General features: G+C 40.8%; 1 protein-coding gene across 1 annotated transcript in view; it reads left to right on the top strand.

Annotated features, from left to right (window-relative positions):
• GRIA3 (glutamate ionotropic receptor AMPA type subunit 3) overlaps window positions 1-25,767 on the top strand; it is a 393,493-nt gene that overhangs the window by 280,805 nt on the left and 86,921 nt on the right. The window contains exon 5 of the mRNA XM_088478220.1: window positions 18,440-18,493. Within this exon, the coding sequence (XP_088334346.1) occupies window positions 18,440-18,493 (54 nt within the window). The remainder of the gene's footprint in view (window positions 1-18,439; window positions 18,494-25,767) is intronic.

The following is a 25,767-nucleotide window of genomic DNA, read 5'->3' as shown; positions in this document are numbered from 1 at the left end:
AGTTGCCCCCCCTCCAGTGTGTACTCCGAAAGAGTGTTTAGTGCAGCCGGGAACCTTGTCAGCGAAAGGTGTAGGAGGTTGCTTCCACAAAATGTGGAGAAGATGATGTTCATAAAAATGAATTATCAACTCTTCCAGGGAGACCAGCCTTCAGAATGTACAGAGGGACCTGTGGTGGTGGATTCCAGCGGGGACGAGTTAATACTCTGTGAGGATGAGGATGTACACAACACTGAAGAGGGTGAGGAATCGGTGGATGAGGATGAGGACGACATCTTGCCTCCGTAGAGCCAGTTTGTGCAGGGACAGATTAATTGCCAGCTTGTTTTGTGGGGGCCCAAACGAACCAATCATTTCAGCCACAGTCGTGTGGCAGACCCTGGCGCTAAAATGATTGGTTTGCCAAATGTGCATTTCCTGTTTATACAACATAAGGGTGGGTGGGAAGGCCCAAGGACAATTCCATCTTGCACCTCTTTTTTTCTTTGCATTATGTACTGTTTGGGGCCTAGTTTTTCAAACTACCATCCTGTCTGCCACTGCAGTGTCACTCCTAGATGGGCCACGTGTTTGTGCCGCCCACTCGTGTCGCTTAGCATAGTCATCCATCTACCTCGGTGCAACCTTTTGGACATAAAAACACTATTGTGAGGTGTGAGGTGTTCAGAATATACTGGAAATGAGTGGAAATTAAGGTTTTTGAGGTTAATAATAGCATAGGAGCAGAAAAATCAACACATTCTGTGATTTTAGCTGTTTTTATGCTTTTTTAAAAAAAAATACAGATCCAAAACACAAAACCCAGAACCCAAAACACCGAAGGGTGGTTTTGGCAAAACCAATCCAGATCCAAAACACGAAGAAAGATCCAGATCCAAAACCAAAACACAAAACACGAAAAGTGGCCGGTGCACACCCCTAGTAAAGTGTAGGGATTACTAGTGAAGTATAGAGTAGGTATACCATTTTGAAGAGTATTGCAGCAATATTTTGCAGAGCAACATCATTGTATTAGCATAAAGGCACTTTTAGTGGCATTCCTTGCTGTGAATGGAAATTGACACTCTGCAGTATGTGAATTGCAGTAGAAGACAGCCTGGACTGCTTTCCACTATATATATATATTTTAGAATTTAACGCAGTGCGCTGTATATGGGAAAGGTTTTATTGCATGTGGTGAGAGAGTTTGTAAATATGCCAAACAGATATAATTAAAAATATGGGGCTTCTGCAGAGACCATGTTTCTAAGCATACTCCGAGCACAGTAATAAAAAGCTTCAAGTAAAAAAGTGACCTATCTGAATATTCCTGATGTACCCTTACTCTCGGGATTTATTTAAACCATAAATAAGTCTAGATAAACCAGTATTTTTGGACAAAAGGACTGGTATTAAAGGGGTGGAGGTAGGACATCCATATATTTCCACAAAAGAACCTCCTAAAGCTCTTTCCACCTCTCCACATATGAAGAAGCACTTTTAGTTTGTGGAGGCTGTGCTCTAAATGCAGAGAAGAGACATGTACTGTGTTGTGCACTAGGCAGACCATTAATGTGCACCAGTGCAAAACCAAGGCATTTTGTGGTGCATTCTGGGTATCTTTGTAAACTACCTCTTTTTGCCTTCCAGTTCCAAAATTAAGAGGATTTGCTAAAACTCAGAAACCCCTTTTCTATTTTATAGTTTATAATAAATCATTTAAAGCTTTCTAAACCTTGTGTGTTTTTCTCTTTGTGTCCTTTCGCTTATTGTTTCACGCTCAGTGCATTGATGCAGTATATAACAGTGCGCAAATACCATGACCCATAATGCACAGAAAATGCTACTTCTAACTTGTACGGTAAGGTGATATAAGCCACAAAATAAGATAAGCTTGTTTATTTTATGCAATCTTCATTCTATTCTGCATTAGCAATCTCCTTAAAGTAGGACTTCAAGATATTGATTGGGATACGGTGATACTACTAAGCAATTTGCAAACTCTAAGCAGTAGTCAGAAATAATGTATTAAAATAAGGTCCCTGTTAATAAACATAATTTATGTCAAGCAATGTCACCCTTAAGAAAACAATTATAAGGACTCTGGGGAATTGGTCCGTACATCCCTAATTAATGAAATGTATTGCCCAAGCCATGCGACACTGCTGTTACTAACAATCTCATACATCAACTGAGGTGCATATTTGAAGCAGTAAAAACATACAGTATTAAACATAATCGGAAATAAACTCTACAGTACTGATATGTACTATAATAAAATATCTGAAATAAAGATAAGTTGTTAGGTGTATATACTGATCAGGACTAGTTCAGACCTATCCCTTTTTGTAAATTTTTTACATTAATAAATACACTATGTAGACAAAAGTGACTGGACATTGACAGCAAATAGATCAAAAAGATTTTATTGACATCAGTACTTTATAGGTCCACCACATGCAGTGATTACTACCCTTCTTGGAAAACTGCCCACAAGTTCCTGGACAACAGCAGGCAGTATGTTTTGCCATTCCGCCTTAAGTACAGTGACCAACTGTGACAGTGAAGAAGATTGAGTTGGCCTAGAATGCACCTGTCCCTCCAATTCGTCCCAGAGGTTCTCAGTGGGGTTAAGATCTGGACTCTGAGCTGGCCAGTCCATCCGGGTTACTGAATTTTCTGTATAAAAGTCCAGTGTTGCCCTGTTAATATGACAGATAGCATTGTCGTTCTAATAAACACATTGTTTGTTTCTGTAGAACTGTAAGTGTATGGGCCTCCCTACGAAGTATTCTTGTTGAAACCACCACATTAGTGGCTATTTGGCTATCCAATCACTTTTGTCTACATAGTGTACATGGATAATACACAAAGAATTGAATAAATAAAAGTTTAGCATAGGAAAGTGAAATATGAATGCCACATTTAAAATTTAGAACACAGCAGACTTAATATTTCATGCACGCCGCCAGTACAATAGATTGTATTATTAAAAGCACAATGCATTGAAAACACATGGAAAACCCATTAAATAGCATCACTAAAATGTAATTAAATGTCATGTAAGTCGATCCTATCCCCCTTCAAATGGTATTAAACAATATTTGGCATATAGCTGTTATGGAAAAAATAACAGCCTACTTTCATAGTGAATCACTTAAGTTTATCCAAATATGGAGTCCTTGGTTCACCCTAAATCAGTCCTGCACTACCCTGTATCTGGGAACATTGTGGATCTTTTATATTAATTCTACACATTTATCATAGATGTTGCTTAATATACAGTATGTATAAATGGTTAGAGGTTTGTTATTTCAATTTTTTCTATAACCTAATCTTTTCTTTTCTATTTAACCCTGGCATTGTTACCCCTCCCTTTCTTCCTCCCCCACCTTTTTATTTATAGTTATTCAACAATTTTAACATCTTTTAATATATGAGTATGTTTTATTTTATCTAGCATTTTTCATGTTTTCAACCTTTATTTTTGTTCTTGCTTTAAGTGAGATATATCTTTTGTATTCTATTTCTTGTTTTTGATAAATAGTTTTATTTCTCAATGTTAATATTCATCTATAATATTGTATTGAAAATATAACAATAATAAATTAATATACATTTAAAAAAAATTGTCATGTAAGTCTACATGAATTTAATCCAGTTTTGAATTACCTACATGTATTTAAACATAACTTTCATGAATAATGTGATAATTGTCTCTTTAGCAGCAGAAATGCTCCAATTATATGTCAGTATTTTGTGTTTTTTGCCATTTCATGTACAGTGAGGAAACTCCTTTGTCTTCAGTTTATGCACCAGCCTTAACTTCCATTTAAACACAAGAAGATGAGCTTCCTGAGTAGATACATTGTACTGTATTTCATCTGAATCCTGCACATGTAATCCCACTGTGCAGTTCAATGTCACTGCTCAATCTCCTTCCTCCTCTATAAGCTTTCATTGTATGAATATTTGATAGATTTACTTGCTCTACTCCTCGTGCCTTCCCTCATGCAAAGCCAAACTGTTTTTTCATCCTCGTCAGATGAGCATTCATGTGGGTGATTGGTTCTGCCTTACTTAACTAAATCCAGGCGCTCCAGTCTGACTTTTGAACAGAGCAAGGTATGCTGAGAGCAAATGTGCTGAGTTTCTAAAAAAAATAACTATTAGGCACTAATGAAACAATTACAAACCAGCTAACACGATACGCAAACAAAGTGCAAAATTAAAACTTAAATGTCCCAAGAAGGTTTAAAATTTAGGGTCTCACTGATAGCTAATATTTACAACACCCATGTGCAGGCAATCTCATTATCTAAAGCATGAGGCTATGCATATTTATAGGCTTATTAAGAAGAAATGTCTAAGTGGTGATTAAAATGTACCTGAAATCACCTTCTTAACTGTGTAAAAAAAAATATATATATATTACAGCAGAAACCCAACAATTGAACTTTCACAGCTAAAGGTAATGGCGAAAGTTTACTCTGCGACTGCAAGTACTGTCCCAGTAGTGCTACTGCAACCTTAGGCCTCGTAAGTGCACTGTGGAATCCTGAGGAAGCAGAAGGGTCAACCTGGATCCCTCTTCACTCCCCAGGAGCTCTTTCAATAGATGGAGTTAGCTACCATGGTCGGGCTATGAAATGTTAATTTTCTTGATTCAGTAAATAGCACAAGTGCATTGTGCTCCAATTACAGTAACATAGGAGATATTTGCTATAGAGGCTTAATAACTGGGCTTGTTACTTATTGTAGTAATAATCATGTAGAAACTGCTATTCTGCATAATTACTGGGGCCAGAGGGCTTGATAAATATTCCTCTTAGGCTCTTGTGCACTTGCTGACTCTCTTGCTCTCAGAGTTGATGTATGTTAATTCTAAAGCATTACTATATTGAAAAAGTTTCAGTCCATTTGAGTTTTTTTAGTTTCATTAAAAAATTTGTAGAACTCCTTTTATTGAAGTTTTTTGTGCTGCCTAGTCTCAACTTTTCCAAAATGTGATTACAACATGTAATAGTGCTTACTGTACAGAAATAATTTTTTTCCTCAATATATGTACAGTATATCATATACAGTACCTACAGAGATTAAAGCCTTACTGGAGATGAAATAACAAATGACCATCTTATATTTCTTTAAAATAATTCTGACCCCTTTTGTAATAGTAAACTTACTTTTTTTTCCAACAGCTGTTAATTTTCAAATCTCCAATTAAGATTTAATTCCTAGAATCAAGAGAGACAATTTTGGTGAAGTGTGTAAGCTGTGAAGAAGAAAAAAGAAAGCAAAGTATTCCTATAATGGGGCACTCACGGATTAATCATATCTGGAAATATAACTAGAAAAATAACCCTTCATTAAATAAAATAAAATATAACCTTTATTAAGTCCTTTTAAAATTAGGTCAGCAAAATATATAGAAAGTGATATAGTGAGAACAAAAATTATTTGTGCAAGTGAATTAAAACTAATATGCTCCACAATTGTTGTCTTATTGATTCTTTCTGATAAGATTGCTAGATCCCTTTGTATCTCTGCTTAATATACTCCGTGCATTAATCAGCAATCGGACCACTGTATTGTTATAGTAAATTACTATTGCCTTGATTGAGTAATGATAAAATAATTCTTCAATTATTACCCACACTGGTAAATTCCATCTCACGTATCTCTTATTTATTGTATTATTTATTACCTATATTTCCACTTGTGATTATATATTATATTGGAACAGACCTCACAAGTGTTGCTACTGAGAGTAAATACACAGAATCATTTAATATCAATATTCAGTGTCTGTGATTTGATTAACACAGATACCCTTGTGTCACTATCCAGTGTCTATGATTTAATATCTCATAAACTACCATCCAGCAATTAGTGGGTCTGTTCGTATAGGCAGCTAGCCATAGTATTCTAATAAAGTTATAATTGCAGACACATCCCCTCAAAAGCCTTGTTGATTCTACCCTGACGCCGGACAGCGTTCAGTGTATTGTCACTTAGCCATGGAGATGTATAATTCTCATATAAACCCTGCTATAATGTGGTTCCAATCACATGCTATAAAACAGGTGAGCTGGGGCACTTATTTATGTGGTTACTATCCTCATTCAATCTCTGATTTAGCAACAACGTGTCACCAATGTAACAACTGTGTTATTAAGTAATCCCACATCTCTGTTATTGCCCTTGTGGTTTTATGCAGCTCGGCTATTATTCATCTCAGCTGCTGCTCATATCAGTGTCCCAATGCCAGAACGTAGGCTGCCCTGTACAGGGGCGTAGGAAGGGCGGTTCCAGTGGAGCGCAAGCTCCAGGTGCCGAAGGTGTCCGGCGGCGCTGCCCGCTGTGTCCCCGGCAGCTGTCTAAGCTGACAGCCTGCCGGGCAGAGGCGGACTGGGCCGCGGGGCAGGGTGCCATGTGACCTGCAAGGGCCGCAGCGCCTTGCGGGTCGCGGGCAGTCTGTGTCTCTGTGACAGCTGCACCGCGCATGTAGCGCTGACCGGACGGAGTTCGGTCAGCACTACACAGTGACTGAAGCACACAGCCACCAGCGCCGGCAGCAGTGTGTTTGTTTTAATTAACAGCCAATGAGAGTCTGTCAGACTCTCATTGACCACTGCTGTGCCCACTGCCGGAGCCGCTCCATCTTCAGGCTCCTGCAGTGGGTAATGGGAGAGATGTCATGACGTCTCTTCCATAATGCAGAGCAGGCCGGCCCAGGAGGACAGACGGAGGAGCGGATGGCGGCATTGGGAGCGCGGTTCAGGTAAGTGTTTTTTTATTTATTTATTACATGTGTCTACTGGGGGGTGGGCACAACTGGTGGCACTACAAGGGGGAGACCACTACTGGTGGCCCTACAAGGGGGGAGATCACTACTGGGGACCCTACAAGGTGGGGGACTACTACTAGGGCACTACAAGGGGCAGGACTGCGTGCACTACAAGAGGGGGGACTACAATTGGGAGGACTACTACTGGGGGCACTACAAGGGGGGACTACTACTAGGGAAACTACTATTGGAACTACAAGGGGAGTAGACTACTACTAGGGGCACTGCATAGGGGGGAGGGGACTACCACTGGGGGCACTGCATAGGGGGGAGAGGACTACCACTGGGGGCACTGCATAGGGAGGAGGGGACTACCACTGGGGGCACTGCATTGGGGGACCACTACTGGGGGCTCTATATAAAGAGCAATACTGGGGGTATTACATAGGGGGAAATACAACTGGGGCCATTATTTAATGGGCACTGAATAAGGGTTACCACTATTAGAGGCACTGCATGGGGGGGACTGCTACTGGGGGCACTATATGGGGCACTGCATAGGATATAGCTTGAGGCAACCCAGTGGTTGGGTTGCTCCTATGACTAAGCTGAGAAGCGAAACGTGCGTCAGGACAGCACAGGCACACGATGCATAGCGTGACCTGAGATTTTTAAACATGTTGTATGTCTCCACATAATATGTTGCTTGAAAACTGCAAAAGTGCTGTGTCTGTATAATGTGGTTAGCGCAGCTTAGATGCCAGAGTGCAGCCGTTTATAGAGTCTAAACAGCAGACAAAACAAACTATCTTACCGGGCAGCCTACGTTCTGGCATTGGGACACTGATATGAGCAGCGGCTGAAATGAATAATAGCCGAGCCGCATAAAACCACAAGGGCAATAACAGAGATGTGGGATTACTCAATAACACAGTTGTTACATTGGTGACACGTGGTTGCTAAATCAGAGATTGAATGAGGATAGTAACCACATAAATAAGTGCCCCAGCTCACCTGTTTTATAGCATTTAATTGGAACCACATTATAGCAGGGTTTATATGAGAATTACACATCTCCATGGCTAAGTGACAATACACTGAACGCTGTCCGGCGTCAGGGTAGAATCAACAAGGCTTTTGAGGGGATGTGTCTGCAATTATAACTTAATTAGAATACTATGACTAGCTGCCTATACGAACAGACCCACTAATTGCTGGATGGTAGTTTATGAGATATTAAATCATAGACACTGGATAGTGACACAAGGGTATCTGTGTTAATCAAATCACAGACACTGAATATTGATACTAAATGTTTCTGTGTATTTACTCTCAGTAGTAACACTTGTGAGGTCTGTTCCAATATAATATATCATCACAAGTGGAAATATAGGTAATAATACAATAAATAAGAGATACGTGAGATGGAATTTACCAGTGTATGTAATAATTGAAGAATCATTTTATCATTACTCAATCAAGGCAATAGTAATTTACTAGAACAATACAGTGGTCCGATTGCTGATTAATGCACAAAGTATATTAAGCAGAGATACAAAGGGATCTAGCAATCTTATCAGAAAGAATCAAAAAGACAACAATTGTGGAGCATATTAGTTTTACTTCACTTGTACAAATAATTTTTGTTCTCACTATATCACTTTCTATATATTTCGCTGACCTAATTTTAAAAGGACTTAATAAAGGTTATATTTTATTTTATTTAATGAAGAGTCACTATAGGTTATTTTTCTAGTTATATTTCCAGATATGATTAAACCGTGAGTGCCCCATTATAGGAATACTTTGCTTTCTTTTTGCTTCTTCACTGTAACATTTTGTTCCTGGGCAGCACCTCCCATAATAATTATAACAAATAAATTGAAATGAGATTGGGAAGGATAACCAATTTATAAGCAGTCTGTGCGGATACTTTTCCTTAACCCTATATGAAGTGTGTAAGCTCTCAGCAACCCATGATGAAGAGTCAGACATCTTCTGCAATTTTATTTAGGCAATTTATAAATCAGCCGCTGCTATTTAAAAAAAAAATACATATAGTGTTGCATTTTATAAACAGTGGCACAAATGCAGCATGGCAGTTTGCATGGCCTGGAAAAGTGATCTTTTAGCTCTTTTATTGCCTTTGGGTCTGATTCTGAGTTGGGAATAAAGCAAGAAATAGCAAGTAACTGGACAAACCATGTAGCAATGCAAGGGGTGCAAATACATAAAAATAAATGAATCCAGGGTAAATATTGTCTGCTTTGCATGTAGCCCACAAATGCTGGACAGCTTTATTTTTACACTACAATTTAGATTTGATTTTCAACACACCCATCCCAAATCTAAGTCCACTCTCTGCACATTTTATATCTGCACCACCTGCAGTTCAATATGGTTTTACCAACGTTCACAATTACTTGCACTTTCTTACTTTTTTCCCAACACAGAATCAATCCCTTTATGAACAACACTGAGGGAAGACTGCTATTGTACATAGATCAATATAGCCATATATTATCATGTATAGGATATATTTGCACAGTTACTGGCAGAAGAATTGTATGCATTTGACATATTTATGCAATAACATTTCAATACTGCAGCATTTTGACCTCCGATGATGAAGGCCAGTTACTCTTTTTAAGACTGTGTGTTAATCAAATAAGATTATTAACCTTGAGTCATTTATAACTTGCCCCTGATATGCACAATTCTGTAACCTCACATTGGGCATGCATGCTTTAGAATACTTAGAAAAAAATCATATATATTAATATTTATGAACTGGGAGCCAGTGGATGTGATGGGAGAGAATTATCATACAATTACAGATCATTAAAGACACTAAGGGTCATTTAAAGATCACAGTATATTTGTAATGAGAAAAAAATGAATGTGAGTTGAAATAAATATTAGAGACTCCTTTATATTCACTGTACTTACTACACTGGTGGAAATATAAAATTTTAAAAGCATTTTTTTAGTATCACATAATTTGCTTATGAACACATTTCTTTGAAGGTTAGGATTTTTTTAGCATGTTTAGTGGTATTAGACAGGTATTTTTTATGTAATTGATTTAGTGCTTTTAAATTACAGAGTTCCTTATAAACAGAAAACAATGAAACTGTATCTTTCAAAAATAAAATGTACAATACTGTCACTTAAATATAACTACCAGCTGATATATCCTATTTTTAATTTATTGTCATTAAAATAATTCCCTCCATGTGTTTGCCCTTCTAGATTACCTTATCCATAATTTCTATTGAATTGCTGACCAGTTTTGCAGCAGATTCTTCGGTACTCCCAAGGCCTATGCTCACGCATTTTATTAGCAATACCTTTTTAAATTAGGGTTTTTGCTTTCAACCACAAGTTTGCTCAGCAAATGACTGACAATCGGATCAGACATACTATGTTTTTGTTATTGTAGGACTGTACAATGCAGAAAGAAATCTTTTCCAAATTTGTTCAATTAAATAGTGAAATTAGGAGGTTGGTCCAATGATGTACCGGCCCTTAATATAGATTCCCATGTTATCTTCCATCATTGGGTCTCTGCTGTAAGCCACAATGCACCACCAACAGATATATTTCCTGTTATTGAGCTGCATGTAAGTGGTGATGTGAAGTAACTTTCAATTTCCTCACTTCGAGAATTCTATTGCAGAAATGTTCTCAGTGGTTGAAGGAGCTATGCAACAGGTTCTTCAAGTTTATAAGAAGGAGCTAAATGCTAAATGTTTTTAGTGTTGTTTATGATCATTAACATGTAACATCTGTTACTTATACATGGAAGAAACTTGCAGACTTTAGTAAAGTCCTCTCTAGGAGAAGCCCAGAGAGGAGCTGCTATTGAGAGCTACGGAGGGTGGGGCCAGACTCTAGATGTCATTAAGCCCCTCCCTGTCATGGGAAAATGCTGCAATTCTCGGATCCACAAAGAGGGGTGAGGCTAAATTGAGGGGTCTAATGATGGCTAGAGAATGGCCCTGCCCACATCACCGAAACATACTGCACTTCGCAGGTCTATGAGGAGGGGAGGGGCTAAATAACACAATTTGTGTCATTTTAGCCCTGCCAATCCGTATGAAACCACAATGTCCCTGTATAATCTCCCCATCTTGCTCATTTCACTGGTTGAAGCAGCCGACAACTCCTGGGAGAAGTATGACATGAAATAGGTGACAGGGTCACACGATAATATACTTGCTTCTTCTGATATCTCTTGTCTCTTTCGTGGCTCAACATGAGAAAATTGATAATAGTGGAGTGTACACTAGGGGTCAGCTTGCGAAACCCCTAAGATCTATTACTATAGAGTTAAGGGATCTACACTTATCCCCTTTGACTATTACACAATGAAGCAAGAGGAAGGTAAATACATATTTTAGTCGCAATCTGACTCTCTGTTTAATGGCTTTATTTTCCACCTCAAAGAATCTAGTTACAGCCCCTCAACAAATATAGGGTAGTGTTGGGTGTCTCTTTCCTGCCAGGTACCCAGAGCTAAGTGCCACAACTCAAACTGTCACTGTCCCCCAGTTGAGTCTTAAACCTTCTGTCTCATGCTCCATTTCCATGGCAACCTTCCATACTCTGCTCCCTGCTCCCTGCACAGCTGGCTTAGAATTTACCTCTCCACTGCTGCAATACTCAGCACAAAAGGTAGTGGGGTTACAAACATAAGATAAATGTAAGTGAGAGTCCAGATAGTCTAGTCCATATTACGAGGATGTGGTATGGTAGTTCCAATTGTGTGCTACATTTGTAATCTTCACCAAGTATAATGCTGGCTGCTACATATGTGACATATTCAAAAATGTTTTACATAATATTTGCCCCAATCTGCATTTTAACTTAATTTTGCTATTGTACTGCCAGCACAATTGGCCTTTAGTGTTCCCAGTTTTACCCCACCCATACCACATGCCAAAAGAAGTTTCTCAGCTCTATTAATTTATATGATATTTACCTTGGCTGATAAAAATGATGTTATTGCAGTGGCGTACGTTTGCACTCTGGACCTAACGTGTACTGTTCACACCTGCCACTCAATCACACTTGCTGAAGAACAAATAGATTGTCCGAAAAGCCTTACCACAATGACACATGTGTCACCTCCCTCCTTTTAGAAGAAGTGAGGTGCAAACCCAAATGTACAGTTGTCTCCGCACAGCTGCAGGTTCTGCCGCTATCCCACTATATAGTCATACACACAGATGTGATGATGTAGAAAGTGTCTTCTCTCTATGTCTGCATACTGTACCACCAGAACAGAGTTCTGCAGCTGTATCCCACTGTTCTCCTAACAAATGGACATATATGAAATGGTGGCAGACAAAATAGGGTGTAATGGAGGAGGACAGTGAAAGTAGACAGGGAGGAAAGTGTGAGGAGAGAAAGAGGACAGTGTGAGGAGACAGAGAGAACTGTATTAGGAAACAGGAAACAAGGAGAACTGTGTTAGGAGGAAGGGATTACAGCATGAGAGAAAGACAGAGTGGTACCCAGGGAAGATAAAGAATAAAAGATTGCCCAGGTAAGAGAAGGGGGCAGTCCAGGGGAGAGTAAGAGAGAGAGATAGGCTCAACAGGAGAGAGTGAGGCAGCCAGGGGAGTAATAAAAGAATGAGGCAACCCAGGGGGGAAGAGAGAGTTAGATGGAAAAGAGAGAGAGAGACTGAGAGAGTTAGATTGTCCAGCAAAGAGTAAGAAAGAGAGACAGCCTAAGGGGTATATTTGCTAAAGTGCAGGTTTTTAGAAGTGGAGGTGTTGCTCATAGCAACCAATTAGATTCTAATTAACATTTATCTAGCACCTTCTAGAAGGTAATAGCTAGAAAATGATTGATTGCTATGAGGAACATCTCCATTTCTAAAAACCCGCACTATAGTAAATATACCCCTAAGAGAGAGAGAGAGTAAGAGAAAATCAGAGAGAAATAGATAAAAAGGAAGCCCATGAGGAGAGACTGATAGAAAGTCAAAGAGCAAGAGTTGGGCAGACCAGGAGAATTTGCAAAAAAATCAGAAAGAAGCATCTCATCAGGACAATTTGAGAGATAGACAGAGAGACCGGTGTCCAACCAGGAGAGTGTGAGAGAAATACAGAGAGAGAGAGTTGTCTCACCAGGATAGTATGAGAGAAATACAGAGAGAGAGGTGTCTCAAAAGGATAGTGTGTGAGAAATACAGAGAGGGAGAGGTGTCTCACAAGGAGGGTGTGAGAAAAATACAGAGAGAGAGACAGAGAGGTGTCTCACCAGGAGAGTGTGAGAGAAATAGATAGAAAGAGAGGTGTCTCACCAGGAGGGTGTGAGAGAAATATACAGAGAGAGATGTCTCACCTGGATAGTGTGAGAGAAATACAGAGAGAGAGGTGTCTCACCAGGAGGGTGTGAGAGAAATATACAGAGAGATATGTCTCACCAGGATAGTGTGAGAGAAATACAGAAAGAGAGAGGTGTCTCACCAGGATAGTGTGAGAAATATAGAGAGAGAGAGGTGTCTCACCAGGAGAGTGTGAGAGAAATACAGAGAGTGAGAGGTGTCTCACCAGGAGAGTGTGAGAGAAATACAGAGAGAGTGAGGTGTCTCACCAGGATAGTGTAAGAAAAATACAGAGAGAGAGAGAGAGGCTTCTCACCAGGAGAGTTTGAGAAAACTACAGAGAGAGGTGTCTCACCAGGAGGTTGTGAGAGAAATACAGAGAGATTGGTGTCTCACCAGGATAGGGTGAGAAAAATACAGAGAGAGAGAGAGAGGTTTCTCACCAGGAGAGTGTGAGAGAAATATACAGAGAGAGAGAGGTGTCTCACCAGGAGAGTGTGAGAGAAATACAGAGAGAGAGAGGTGTCTCGCCAGGAGAGTGTGAGAGAAATACAGAGAGAAAGAGAGAGAGAGAGAGAGAGAGAGAGAGGTCTAACCAGGAGAGTGAGAAAAGAACAGAGAGAGCGGGAGGTGTCTCACCAGGAGAGTGTGAGAAAAATACAGAGAGAGAGACGTGTCTCCTCAGGAGAGTGTGAGAGAAATACAGAGAGAGAGAAGTGTCTCACCAGGAGAGTGAGAGAAATACAGAGAGAGAGGCATCCCACTAGAAGAGTATAGGAGAGACAGAGAGGAAGGTGGCCCACCAGGATAGAGTGAGAGATAGAGAGAGAAAAAACAAAGCATATAGTTAAACAAACACCCAGGCAACACCGGCTGCAACAGTTATTGTGTTATCTCCTTTAAGTTCATAATGTTAGGAAACAGTTTGTTACATTGTGAAGCTCATTCCACACAAAATGTGGCTGTGTTTCCATTGTACTAATCTCTATTGTCCACACACACTGCAAAGGTGTTGCCAATATATATCAGGCAGGCAATTGCTCTATGCATATCTCCATAATGACAGAGATGTTCCTAAGGATAGAATAAAATCCGTTATAGGCATGGAGAATAATGTCAGAAATAAACCAACATCGGCCTATGTGTGCGCTCATATTCTGATGTCACTAAGAGGCTGCAGTAAGGCATTGGGAAACACCTTTGTTATTTGTGTAGCTAATTTGAACAGATAGATTAACATCTTCATTGTGATAATCTTGACTAATGTTATCCATACATTCTTTTTGAAGGTTCAAAAATAGGTTCTAAAACATAATTTATAAAAAAATATATAATAAACTTTCACCTGTTACACTAGTGTGATCTCCAGTATGACAAATCTGATAACATCCTCCCTTCCCAAGGATAATATTCACCATTTATCTCATCATAATTATGAGGCACCACTTGACATCAGGGGTGACTTCTAATCCATGTAGTGAGTTTTCAAATTCCAATCACAGCTGATGCTAGCACACATTTACATTTCATGTTACCAGGTACATTTATACCCTTTTTACACCAGAGCAAAATCCTGGGTTTTTGCTGGGTCTACGCGGATCGCAGCTCAGTGTAAAAGGGTCCCTAAAAAATAATAATGGTAATGGTGCAGTGTAAACGGTACAGCCCGTGTTATCTGACCTGGGTCATGCCTAAAATGAGCTGATTGGTGGTTGTGGTTAAGCAGGGCAGACCTGGGTTCAGTGTGAACAGGGCTGACAAGGGAGTAACGCAGATTGAAGGTGCAGTGTAATACCCCTTTTACACCGGAGCTAAAACCCGGGTTTTTGAAGGGTTAACCCGGGCAGCTCCCTGGTGTAAAAGGGGAGAGAGTTGGATCGCAATCCAACCCAGGTAACCAGCAGGGTTTAACACGGGCGTAGCCCGTGAAACCCTGCTGTGAGAACAGCGCACTCCGGGTCACGATGACCTGGAGTGCGCTGCTAGCCGGCCGATTGGTCCGGCTTCAGTGGCGCTTGGAGATGACGTCATCTCCAAGCGACCACTTTCACTCCGCAAAAGCCGGGTCTATGCAGACCCGACTGCGGTGTGAGCGGCGCTGACTCGGGAATATCCCAAATCGGCGCCGGCAAAATTCCGGGTCTGATCCGGATAGGAACTTTGTTCCAATTCCGGGTCAGTCCCGGAATTTAGGTGGAAAAGGGGTATTAATGGGCTCTGACCTGGGTTGGAACCATGTCCAAACACCCAGGTTGGACCTGGGTTTTTGGTGGAAAAGAGGTATAAGGTTATAGCCCACAACACACAATCACATTGGATGTCACCTTGAATGCTTTTGCATAGTGATTGCATTTCATGGCGTGCAATGTTGAGGTAATCAGCTCAAAGAGCTGCCTGCTTCCCTGCTTGGAGCATCCCCCACCCCATCTGAGAATCCCAGATATAATTAACTTTTCTCTATTTATACATCTAATACTCAACTGACAATTATATAGGTTGCAGTTATATGCTAAATTTAATTCCAACATTAAATGTAGGAATTTTAACATTTAAAAAACATTGGCCCTCATTCAGAGCCGCTCGTTAGCGGCAGTACGCTCGTTCCGAGCGATGTTTGCACATCTGCGCATGCGTACGGTTTTTAGTACGCATGCGCGAACCAGTCAGTGCGGCCGAAAATCGTTGGTACGCAATATAGCGAGGGCCTGCTATTTTGAGTGACAGAATGAGGCGTATGTGGGTGGTAACAGGGGAAGGAGCTTGAAAATGGGGAGTGGAGATCCGAACGCAGGCGTGCTTAAAGGTCAAAACGGGCGTTTTATGGGTGTGTATATTTAAAACAGCAGCGTCATTGACCACGTCACTGGGTTATTTTATAGCCAGAACTGCTCGCAAATTTGTGGTAGCAAACACCAACCACAAGAATAGCGAGCAGTTCATACGCTGGTCGATGTACTCGATTAATCTAATAAATAGCGGACATGACGTAGGATGCGAGCGGCCAGGGGGCGTTTTTAACAAATAAACGAGCGTATGTTTTGCTCGCTCGTTCAGACTTAGAGGTGTGAACAGACTGCAATGTGCGTACGGATCATTTGAATAGCCACCCCTTGTTTTTAAACGAACGACCACAAATAGCGAACGGCTCTGAATCAGGCCCATTGATATACTTACACCAGACTGTGCAGACCTAGGATATGCAACAGCCATGCATACAGCCTAGCCCAACCCTAACCCTCCCGACTGCATACCGCCATGGGCGTTGGAATGGGGGGGGGCAAAGGGGCAGCTTGCCCTCCCAAAAAACATTTGAAAGGAGCGGTGGCCGCAGATGGTCAGGGGCTGTGCTTTCTAGCAATGGACTGCACAGCCCCTGCTCCGCATGGAAGAGGAAGTGTAATGTGCGGTCTTTAAGTTAAAACACCGCACATTACACCTCCTCATCTGTGCTGTGCAGGGGCTGTGCAGCCTATTATTATAGACCACAGCCCCTGACCATCTGTGGCCGGCACTCAGGTAAAATTGTTCCTACGCCCCTGCATACAGCAACACAAACTGCCGCTAAAATAAATGTGTTTTGTTTAGAGATGAACAGTTGCGCTCCTTCCAAAGGCCCTACCTGTAGAGTCAAATAAGGTGCAACTGGAATAAAAACACTCAGGTGAGGTCACAAAGGAATAAAATGGCCTTAGGTGTTGCTAGTGCTGTACCAACTAAAATATGTTATTGGATTTATGTAATGCTGCTGTTTAATGCCCTTACAGTATTTACTGTATATATATATATATATATATATATATTTTTTTTTTTTTTTTTAACCACAGCCTTTTCTGCTGTGTCTTTTCCATTGATTTGTCTCCACACAACATAAAGGCTAACATTTCTCGGATGAGAGACTTCATAGGTTCTATAATGTACATGACAAGAATGTTTGCACAGAAACAGCTGTTCTACTTAAAGAGTTAAATGAGCAGATCCGGAAATCAAATGCATAATTCACTCAATAAAGAGAGAGAAAAAACCTGCATCACCTTGTGCTACCCTCGGCCATGGTTAACAAATGGGATTTAAATTAGTCATTGCACATTCTGAAAGTTAACTGTACGTTTTCCAGCATCCCATAATGAATGGTGTATAGTGGACAGTTTTTTAACAATTTCTCTATTACCTTATTAACGGCATTTCTCTAGATCTATACAGTAGAAAGAGTTTTGTAGGTGGCAAATCACATGGCATAAATAAATCAAAATATAGACCTTTATGATATCTTCAAAAAATAACTGTGCGAAGAATGAATGAATGAATGAATGAATGAATTATTGAATGAATGAACATTCAGTACAGTAAGTAATGAACTGGAAGTTTAATAGTAAAACTAGTCTTTTAAAAGTGTACGGGACTTCTTGGATTAAATCCCATGTATATCTTTATAACTACAAAGATCTAAAATATTTTTTTATTCTCTCTCTTTGTGCTTCTTTGTGACCCCATACATCTTATTTGCATAGTGTGCTATTGGTGAGGAAGATAATGGGGGCAGTTAGAAAGCACAAATCATGAAAAATAAAATATTTCTGGAACATAGGGCCTGATTCAGCAAGGATCGCAACTGCGATTACGCACGCAATCGGCTGATTGTTACGTTCTGCATATGCATTGCAGTGCGAGTGCGTGAACACTCCACTGCAATCGGTACTGCGATCACAGTGACTACTCAGACCATCACAGAGTGATTGACAGGAACTGACTGTTTGGGGGAGGTGATGGGGGGTGGTCGGTGAAATGCAGGCGTGCCAGTGCACTTGAACGCCATTACAGGAGCGTGCAAAAAATAAGCCACTGCAATGCCATACGCAGCTTGGGCTTTCACTGCGTGCAATTGGGTCAGCAATTCCTGAGTAAGGTCAGACATTGTGCAAGTGTGCGTGAGGCTGCGATTGTACTCGATGTTACCGATGGTTTTGCAGTCTTGCTAAGTATTACGGATGTGTGTAACGTAAAGTGGGCGTCCTTATGTTGTGCTGCGATGACATTGCCATCGCAGTGGATTAGCATACTATCGCTATAAGACTGCGTGCACAATCACTATTGCAATCACAGTTGCGATCCGTACTGAATCATGGGCATTACTACTAAATGATAAGTTATGGTGAAAGGTTTTATATGATATTTATTGCCTGACGAATGAAATAACCCTTCTATATATTTCATTTATAGGTAGCAGATAAAATATTATGTACTGTGTGGCAGTCTATAAACGGCCATTTCAAAGTTTCTGACATTTTGTTATGGACACCTTATCCCTGATCTCTGCTATTTTTCTGTACTTGTAGGTTGTAATCCTTGGCAAACACACACGGGGCTACCACTATATGCTTGCAAACCTGGTAAGATCTTCTGTTATTATTAAAACTATAGCTGCATGTTCTTTGTGTATTGACAATGTCTGAATTAATCATGTACAGAAAGGAGCTAGTGAAGAGCTCCTTCCCAGTATTCCTGAGAAATGATCTGGCAAATAGATAACAGAATATGACATATTACACTTCAACTCCTTCCTTCAATATTACATTATATTCTACTATTGAAATGAGTTGGCTTTGGTTGCATATTATCAGCACAATCTTTTGAACAGCAATAAAACAAGGAATTGGCCAATTTGTCCCCTTTTTGCTGGCATACTTCGGACAAATGAAACATTTTTGTCTGTGCTTTATATTAAAAATGCTTTTTAGTTACAGACATTTTCCCGGTATGTTTTCCAAGCAAATCTTTAATGCTACAATACCTTACCTGTAGTCTAGTAAACTACTAATTCCTCCTATAGGAAATGTCACAGAGCTGTCACTTACCATTTTACTGTTTTGGCAGATGCACATCAGAATTGTTCTCTAAAGAACAGTTTGGAATTTTGTCAAAACATGTGCAATGCAGACAATGAGCTGGGTATAATGATGCACCCGCACTGCTCTGTGCTTCTACTGTTATGTAGGAAACTCTGTACATGAAGTGTCAGGATGAATTTGTCCAAGAGAGAACTGGACCATAATGAGAAGGATAAAGCAGCATAAATGACATACTAAGCAAACTACTTCATAATAGATCTTTCTAATGCTCTTTAAAAATGTTGAAAATATCCAATGAATACAATGGTTGTGGCTACATATACACTGACATTAAAATTATGTGTCTGACACGCATCAAAGCACTTGAAGACTTTTCTCAATAGGAATAGCATTGAGTTGTTAAGAAGCCTTTACATGCATTTGGCTTGAATAAGACAACAACTTTCTGATTTGTTAGATGTATCTTTAGAAAATGCAGATTTGACACATTTGACACATTCTAAGTGCATAAAATTGCAAAGCGGTCTATACGTGTTTTAATTTATTTTAGCATACAAGTAAGAAAAGCAATACAAACCCAAATGTCTATGTACTGTTTGTTAGAATGTGTGTGTGTGTACTAATGGTGTTGGAATGGCATAGTAGTTGTGCACACCAGCGGATGCCCTGAGTCAATGAGCAGCCCAGTGCTTCACTAGAGGGGTGGTTTATTCAGCAGTAATGTGCTTAGTACTGCCATACAGCTGTGCACATACAGACTCTCAACATTGGGCAGAGTTTGAATGGAGTATATAGGTCACCAGCCAGTGACTGTATGTAGGCAGTGGTGCAAGATGCAAGCGATGTCAACGGTTGTAGCAGGATTGAACACGCAGTAATAGTCGGATCTCTCTGTAGCTTAGTGGGGCACTTCCATGTCCCACTGTGGCACTCTATCATAGTGACAAGATGGCGCTGCACATGAGCAGAAGTACTGATGGTGGCCTTCTTGGTTAGGGATTGAATATGATGGTGGATTTATCGACTTACAGAAGCTCACTAACAGCTTTTACATAATACATTGTTTTTGCTTTTTAGATTTGTATTTAAATCACCAGTTACCATTGTTTACAGATGTTTACAGATGTGTCCTCCTCACACACCTAGCATGTAATGTTATAATGCATGGGTAGCCCAGCATGTCTAAGACTCTCTGAGAGGTGTAGTATACCACCTTTCTTTACATTTTGCATGTTATTCGCATCGCAGATGCATCGAAGCACAACTTACAGTGTACTAGAAATGCTGGGCTGTGACTTTAATTACACACTTGTTAGTTTAACTTTAAACACATACAAAATCACAGATGAAGCACAATGGAACTTGGCATGAGAAAAGACTGGTATAGAAGGAGGGTGGCAGATAATGGGGGCTAGCTGGAGATGCAGATAGTGGGGATGGCAGCCCCTGGCCCTTAGTACTGTAACCTTCACAAAGTGGCCCCAACAGTCAGGGCAAGAAACAACAAATCAATCTCTATCACAGCACGCCTCCTCTCTTGGCAGAGTCGCACTGTGCCTGGCATGGGGAGGGATCTCAGGGATGAGCTGCATCCTGATGACAGACAGACGGTTACCTATCCTACTGAGGGCTGCTAGTATCCTCCTTCTCTGTCCCGCGTGCTCAATATCTCCTCCATACCAGCAGCCTCTGTCTCCTATCAGCTGCTGCCCATCCCCACACTGGCTGCTGCTATTGGTCGCCGCTGTGCTACCATGCGCTGCCATTGGTCCAGGGATCTGTCTGTCAAGTTTGGTGCAGAGCAGTATGAGTGCCCTGGCAATGACCCAAAACAAAGTGAGTTAGGAAGGAGCCGGACACACCACTAGTAACATACATCACAGTGTGCGCCTGACAAGTATTGAGATTATGGCGGAGGCTGGTTCCACCCCAGGGCGTTCTGTGCTCTGTGCGGCAACATCGGTTGCACTGCCCTAGTTACGGCCCTGACAAGGAATATCATAATATCATGAAAAAACACGTAGGTCAGAAGTGCCCAGGACGTGCAATGATTACACATCAGGCTGTCTGGTTAGTTAGGGGCATATTTATCTTAGATGTGGATTGGCTGGGATAAATTCGCCCAATATCACAATGCAATATTTGAATACATCGCAAGGCTGTATCAAAAATTGGAGACAGGGACAGAGCTTGCGATAAAGTTCTGTCCCTGCGAATCCATTTAACACACTTTTCACTGTATTTTTGTAAGAAATACAGTGAGAAGGTGTCCAAACATATGTTGTTGGCTCACCAACACCGCCCCCCTGCGACCCTCCCCCAAAAACGCCGCTGTGATTCTCCCGCGATCTGCCCCCAACCCCCTCACAATTAACCCTCCCAGGTTACATTTACCTGCAAGGTGATCACTGCTCCGGTGAAGTCCTCTCTCTGGGACTCTGGTCAGCTGTTTAGACCACACAGTTGATCACATGGGCCGGCTCCCGACTGTCAACCGAGGGAAAGCCCTAATAATGCCATCTGCAGATGGTATTATTATCAAAGGGCTTTCCACTGTATTTTTTTACTGTTTATTCTTAGTAAATTTCAGGCAGATCGCATTTCCCATTACAAGTATGAGAAATGCGATCTGACCAAAAAATATGTGAATTGAAGGGACTGGAGTAGTTTTTCACGAAAACTACTCCAGTTGCATTTTAATAAATTTATGTGATACTAAAATAATGTGAAAAGGGTGTGAAAACATAAATTTTCACATGATTTTAGAAAAAATAATGTTAATAAACATGCCCCTTTATATTACATTTTACACATACACTCAGTTGTACAGACAATAATCTAACACAACTAATAAACATATGTCATTCCAGATGGGCAAGAGGATAATAAACAACACTGTTTGGGTTTATTATCAGTTACAGTATGATTAACGCAGTTTTAATGTTTGGATGATTGTAATGTGATTCATAGAAAGGAGTATAATACGTTTAGTGAGTCTTTCTATCATGGCTGGATGTTAGCCGATAACATGTGTAAGGGGAGGTGGTTAGTAAAGATTATGTAGTGTTTAGTTATCGCAAACCCTGGCTGCAGCATGTGTTCACTTATTAACCTACAGTATCAGGGCAGCTAACCGATGTATGCTTTTGTTGCCACCTTTCACTTTTCACTCCCTTTTCCAATTTATTACAAATACATTGTGACAACATTTTCGCCAAATACAAGTCTGTGTGCTTATTTGTAGGTTAGGTGGTTATTAGTGTAAGTGGATGATATATTATGAGTGATGAAATACTCATCCGATAGACGGCTTAAGGAAAACTCACTGGTATGTGCGTACCACCTCATAAACTTAAAGGGCAGAATTTATGAAGCAGCGGCTTCTGTAAGCCGCTGTTTCCCGGCGGGTTTCAGGGGAATATTTTAAACGGCACTCGGAGTCAGTGTCACTGGGCTTAAAATATTCCCCTGCAACCCGCCGGGAAGCAGCGGTTTACAGAATAGCCAAATGAGTTTACTTACTGGAGTTTTTTTATTAGTATTTCTTATCAATTCTGTGAATAATACATCTTCATTATTCATTAATAAAGACTTCTTTGCCTTGATTTCTATCAGTTCCCTTTTCAATGTTGTGACTACAGAAAAGTGTACATACTGGTAAATGTGGTGTAGTATAAAACTTGGGACCATGGGCCTGATTCATAGATGGACTCTGCGATTTTTCTGCTACTGCACATGCGCCAAAGTCCGGGAAATGCTTATTGCACATATGTGAACCCAGGTGGCCAATGGAGTTCACAATTGTGTACAGCATAGCTAACGCATGGACAGGGGTTTGCAATCTCAGATTCAGTGTGGAATCTGAGAGGTGGCTGATAGTGATTGCAAAAAGTGTCCGCTTCATGGTCATGTTATGGTAGTGTCAGGGGCGTGTATGGAACTGCTGCTGCATTCACAATAAGAATACCAATGCTTCAGAGGCCATGTTTAGTTGGATTTGAGGAGAGTAGCTAGAGTAGACACTAGGCTGCCGCAAATGTTGATGGTGCGACCAATGTTGCATCAATGTTGGAGTGTTTACAATCTCCATCACAAATGCACAAAGAAAACAGTCTGAAAGTTGGGGTCTCAGTGCTCATATCCTCCATCGCATGTTGTAGTGCAAAGGGAGAGCTGACATTAGCATTTGCATATTTATGCAACCGCTATTGAGAGCACGACTGCGATTGCGGCTGCATTACCAACCATCTCTGAATCAGGCCCTACTGTATATCAATGTTTCTTCAGAAACGTAACCTTCTGTGTAATGAGTTATATTGTACATGTGGTCAGTGAAATACAATTGAGTCTTATGGCAATTACAGGTAATTCACCATACCTGTATATAGAGTAGGGAAGTGAGCTTGGGAGAGTTTAGATTTTCTGCCGTCTCCCTCTACATGAATAGCCTGAAGCTGTGAGAAATCCTTTTATTACAGATAAAAGGCTTTTCACAGATTTTTAAATAGTGACCAGGTGTAACTACTTGTCAAACATAGAGATTTGTCTGTTCATGGCATAAAAAAGAAGTGACAGCAAATGCTGAGTTCCCAGCTTAACCTTATATGTTTGATGGTTTGAAACAAAAACAGATTGAATTATTAAAGCAGAACTAATGTACTAAAGTCAGAAATAATGTGCATAACAAACATGGAACAAGTGTAGAAGTCATGATTACTGGTCCGAGCACTTACGGCCAGATTCAGAGATAAATGCAACTGCAAATCGCACACAGATCTAGCGATTATTTGCCATTGTGCATGCGTATGCATTGCAGTGCACGTGCCCGAAGGCAGCAGTGCAATCGTCATGCGTTCACGCAGACCACGGAGGCCCATTGCAGATTGATTGACAGGAAGTGACCATTTGGGGGTGTTGACAGGGGGTGGTAAGCGAAAAGCAGGCGTACCTGGCCATTTGGACACTGTTATGTGGGCATGCATAAATTAGCCACTACAATTGCATACGAAGCTCTATGGTGGCAGAAGAGCTCCTTGGCCTGCGGCAGGTCAGGCCAGCCGCAAGGGTGAAATGGCCGCCGATGAACTTTGATGTTACCGATGTTTATGTAGGTATGTGTAGTCGCATGCAGGTGAGAAGGCAGTAGTGGGCGTCTTTATGCTCGGGTGATCTTTGCTAACATTAGCATATTTTTGCAACTGCGTTGTGTACAGAAACGCAGTTGCGATCGCATAAGTGTCCATCTCTGAATCAGGCCCTTATTTCCAATAGTTGACAATTGTCCAAAATACCTAAGAACAGGTTTTGGAGATTTCTTCATGAAACATATTGTTCCTGGTTTTTACAGTACCTGCTACTTGTTTGCATCCTGATCATATACAGTTTATAGGGCTTTACTGTGTAGTGTTCTACATTTTTTCTAAAGAGTTTTGCAGGATATTCTTCTGATTACATATTTTGGTGTGGAATTTTGCATGTTTCTCAGGTGGAATTTTGCTTAAATTGTTCCACACAGTTTCATCTTGCTTTGCCTTTAACCTATAAATTCTATAAAATACATAATTTGCAATTTACTAATATAATTTGGAAGGCCACCCACAACTTCAATCATCTGTACCCACAAGAATTTATTTAAAATCAAGTTAAACTGATCACCTGGTTACTGAGCATATATGTATGTGAACTTTTTAATGACTTACTGGTGCTCATCTCTGTGTTCCTGGCTCATGGCATTGGTCTTCCTGGTATTCATCTATCATTACTCATCTTTTTACTGGCTCATAACATTGATCTTCCTGGTGCTCATCCCTCATTACTTACCTTGTTCCTGGTTCAGGGCACTAATCTTCCTGCTGCTCATCTTTCATTACTCACTGTGTTCCTGGTTGATGGCACCAGTTGGTCTTCTTGGTACTCACCTATTTCCTGGCTCATGGCACTGGTCTTTCTGTTCCACATCTTTTGTTACCTAGTTCCGCTTTCAGGCACTCATTTTCCTGGTGCTCATCTCTCATTACTCACTGTGTTCTAGGTGTATTGCAGTCATCTTCTTGGTGCTCAGTTCTCAGTACTCACCATGTTTTTGTTTCAGGCACTGATCCTCCTGGTACTCCTCTTTTTTTATTACTCACCCTGTTCCTGGCTTATGTCACTGATATTCCTCGCTCATCTCTCATTACTCACTCTGTTCCTGTGTTCCTGATTCATGACACTGGTCTTCCTGGTATTCATCTCTCATTACTCCTAGCTCAGTGCACTGGTCTACCTGGTGCTCATCTTTCATTGCTGTGTTCCTGGTTGATGGCACTGGTCTTTTTGGTGTTTGTCTCTCCATTACTCACATTGTTCCTGGCTCAAGGTACTGGTCTGATCAACATCTTTTGTTACCTTGTTCCGCTTTCAGGCACTGATCTTCTTGGTGCTCATCTCCCATTACTCACTATGGCCCTCATTCAGAGCCGCTCGTTAGCGGCAGTACGCTCGTTACGAGCGATGTTTGCACATCTGCGCATGCGTACGGTTTTTAGTACGCATGCGCGAACCAGTCAGTGCGGCCGAAAATCGTTTGTACGCTATATAGCGAGTGCCTGCTATTTTGAGTGACAGAATGAGGCGTATGTGGGTGGTAACAGGGGAAGGTGCTTGAAAACGGGGGAGTGGAATTCGAATGCAGGCGTGCTTAAAGTTCAAAACGGGCCTTTTTAAGGGTGTGCATAATTAATCCAGCAGCGTCATTGACCACGTCACTTGGTTTTTTTAAACTCAGAACTGCTCGCAAAATAGCGGTTGAAAAAACCAACCACAAGAATAGCGAG

This window comes from Taudactylus pleione, unplaced genomic scaffold (assembly GCF_031769625.1).
Source record: "Taudactylus pleione unplaced genomic scaffold, aTauple2 ptg000211l, whole genome shotgun sequence".
NCBI classification, from domain to species: Eukaryota; Metazoa; Chordata; class Amphibia; order Anura; family Myobatrachidae; genus Taudactylus; species Taudactylus pleione.
The sequence above is the reverse complement of the archived record's forward strand: the minus strand, read 5'-3'. Positions and strand labels throughout refer to the sequence as shown.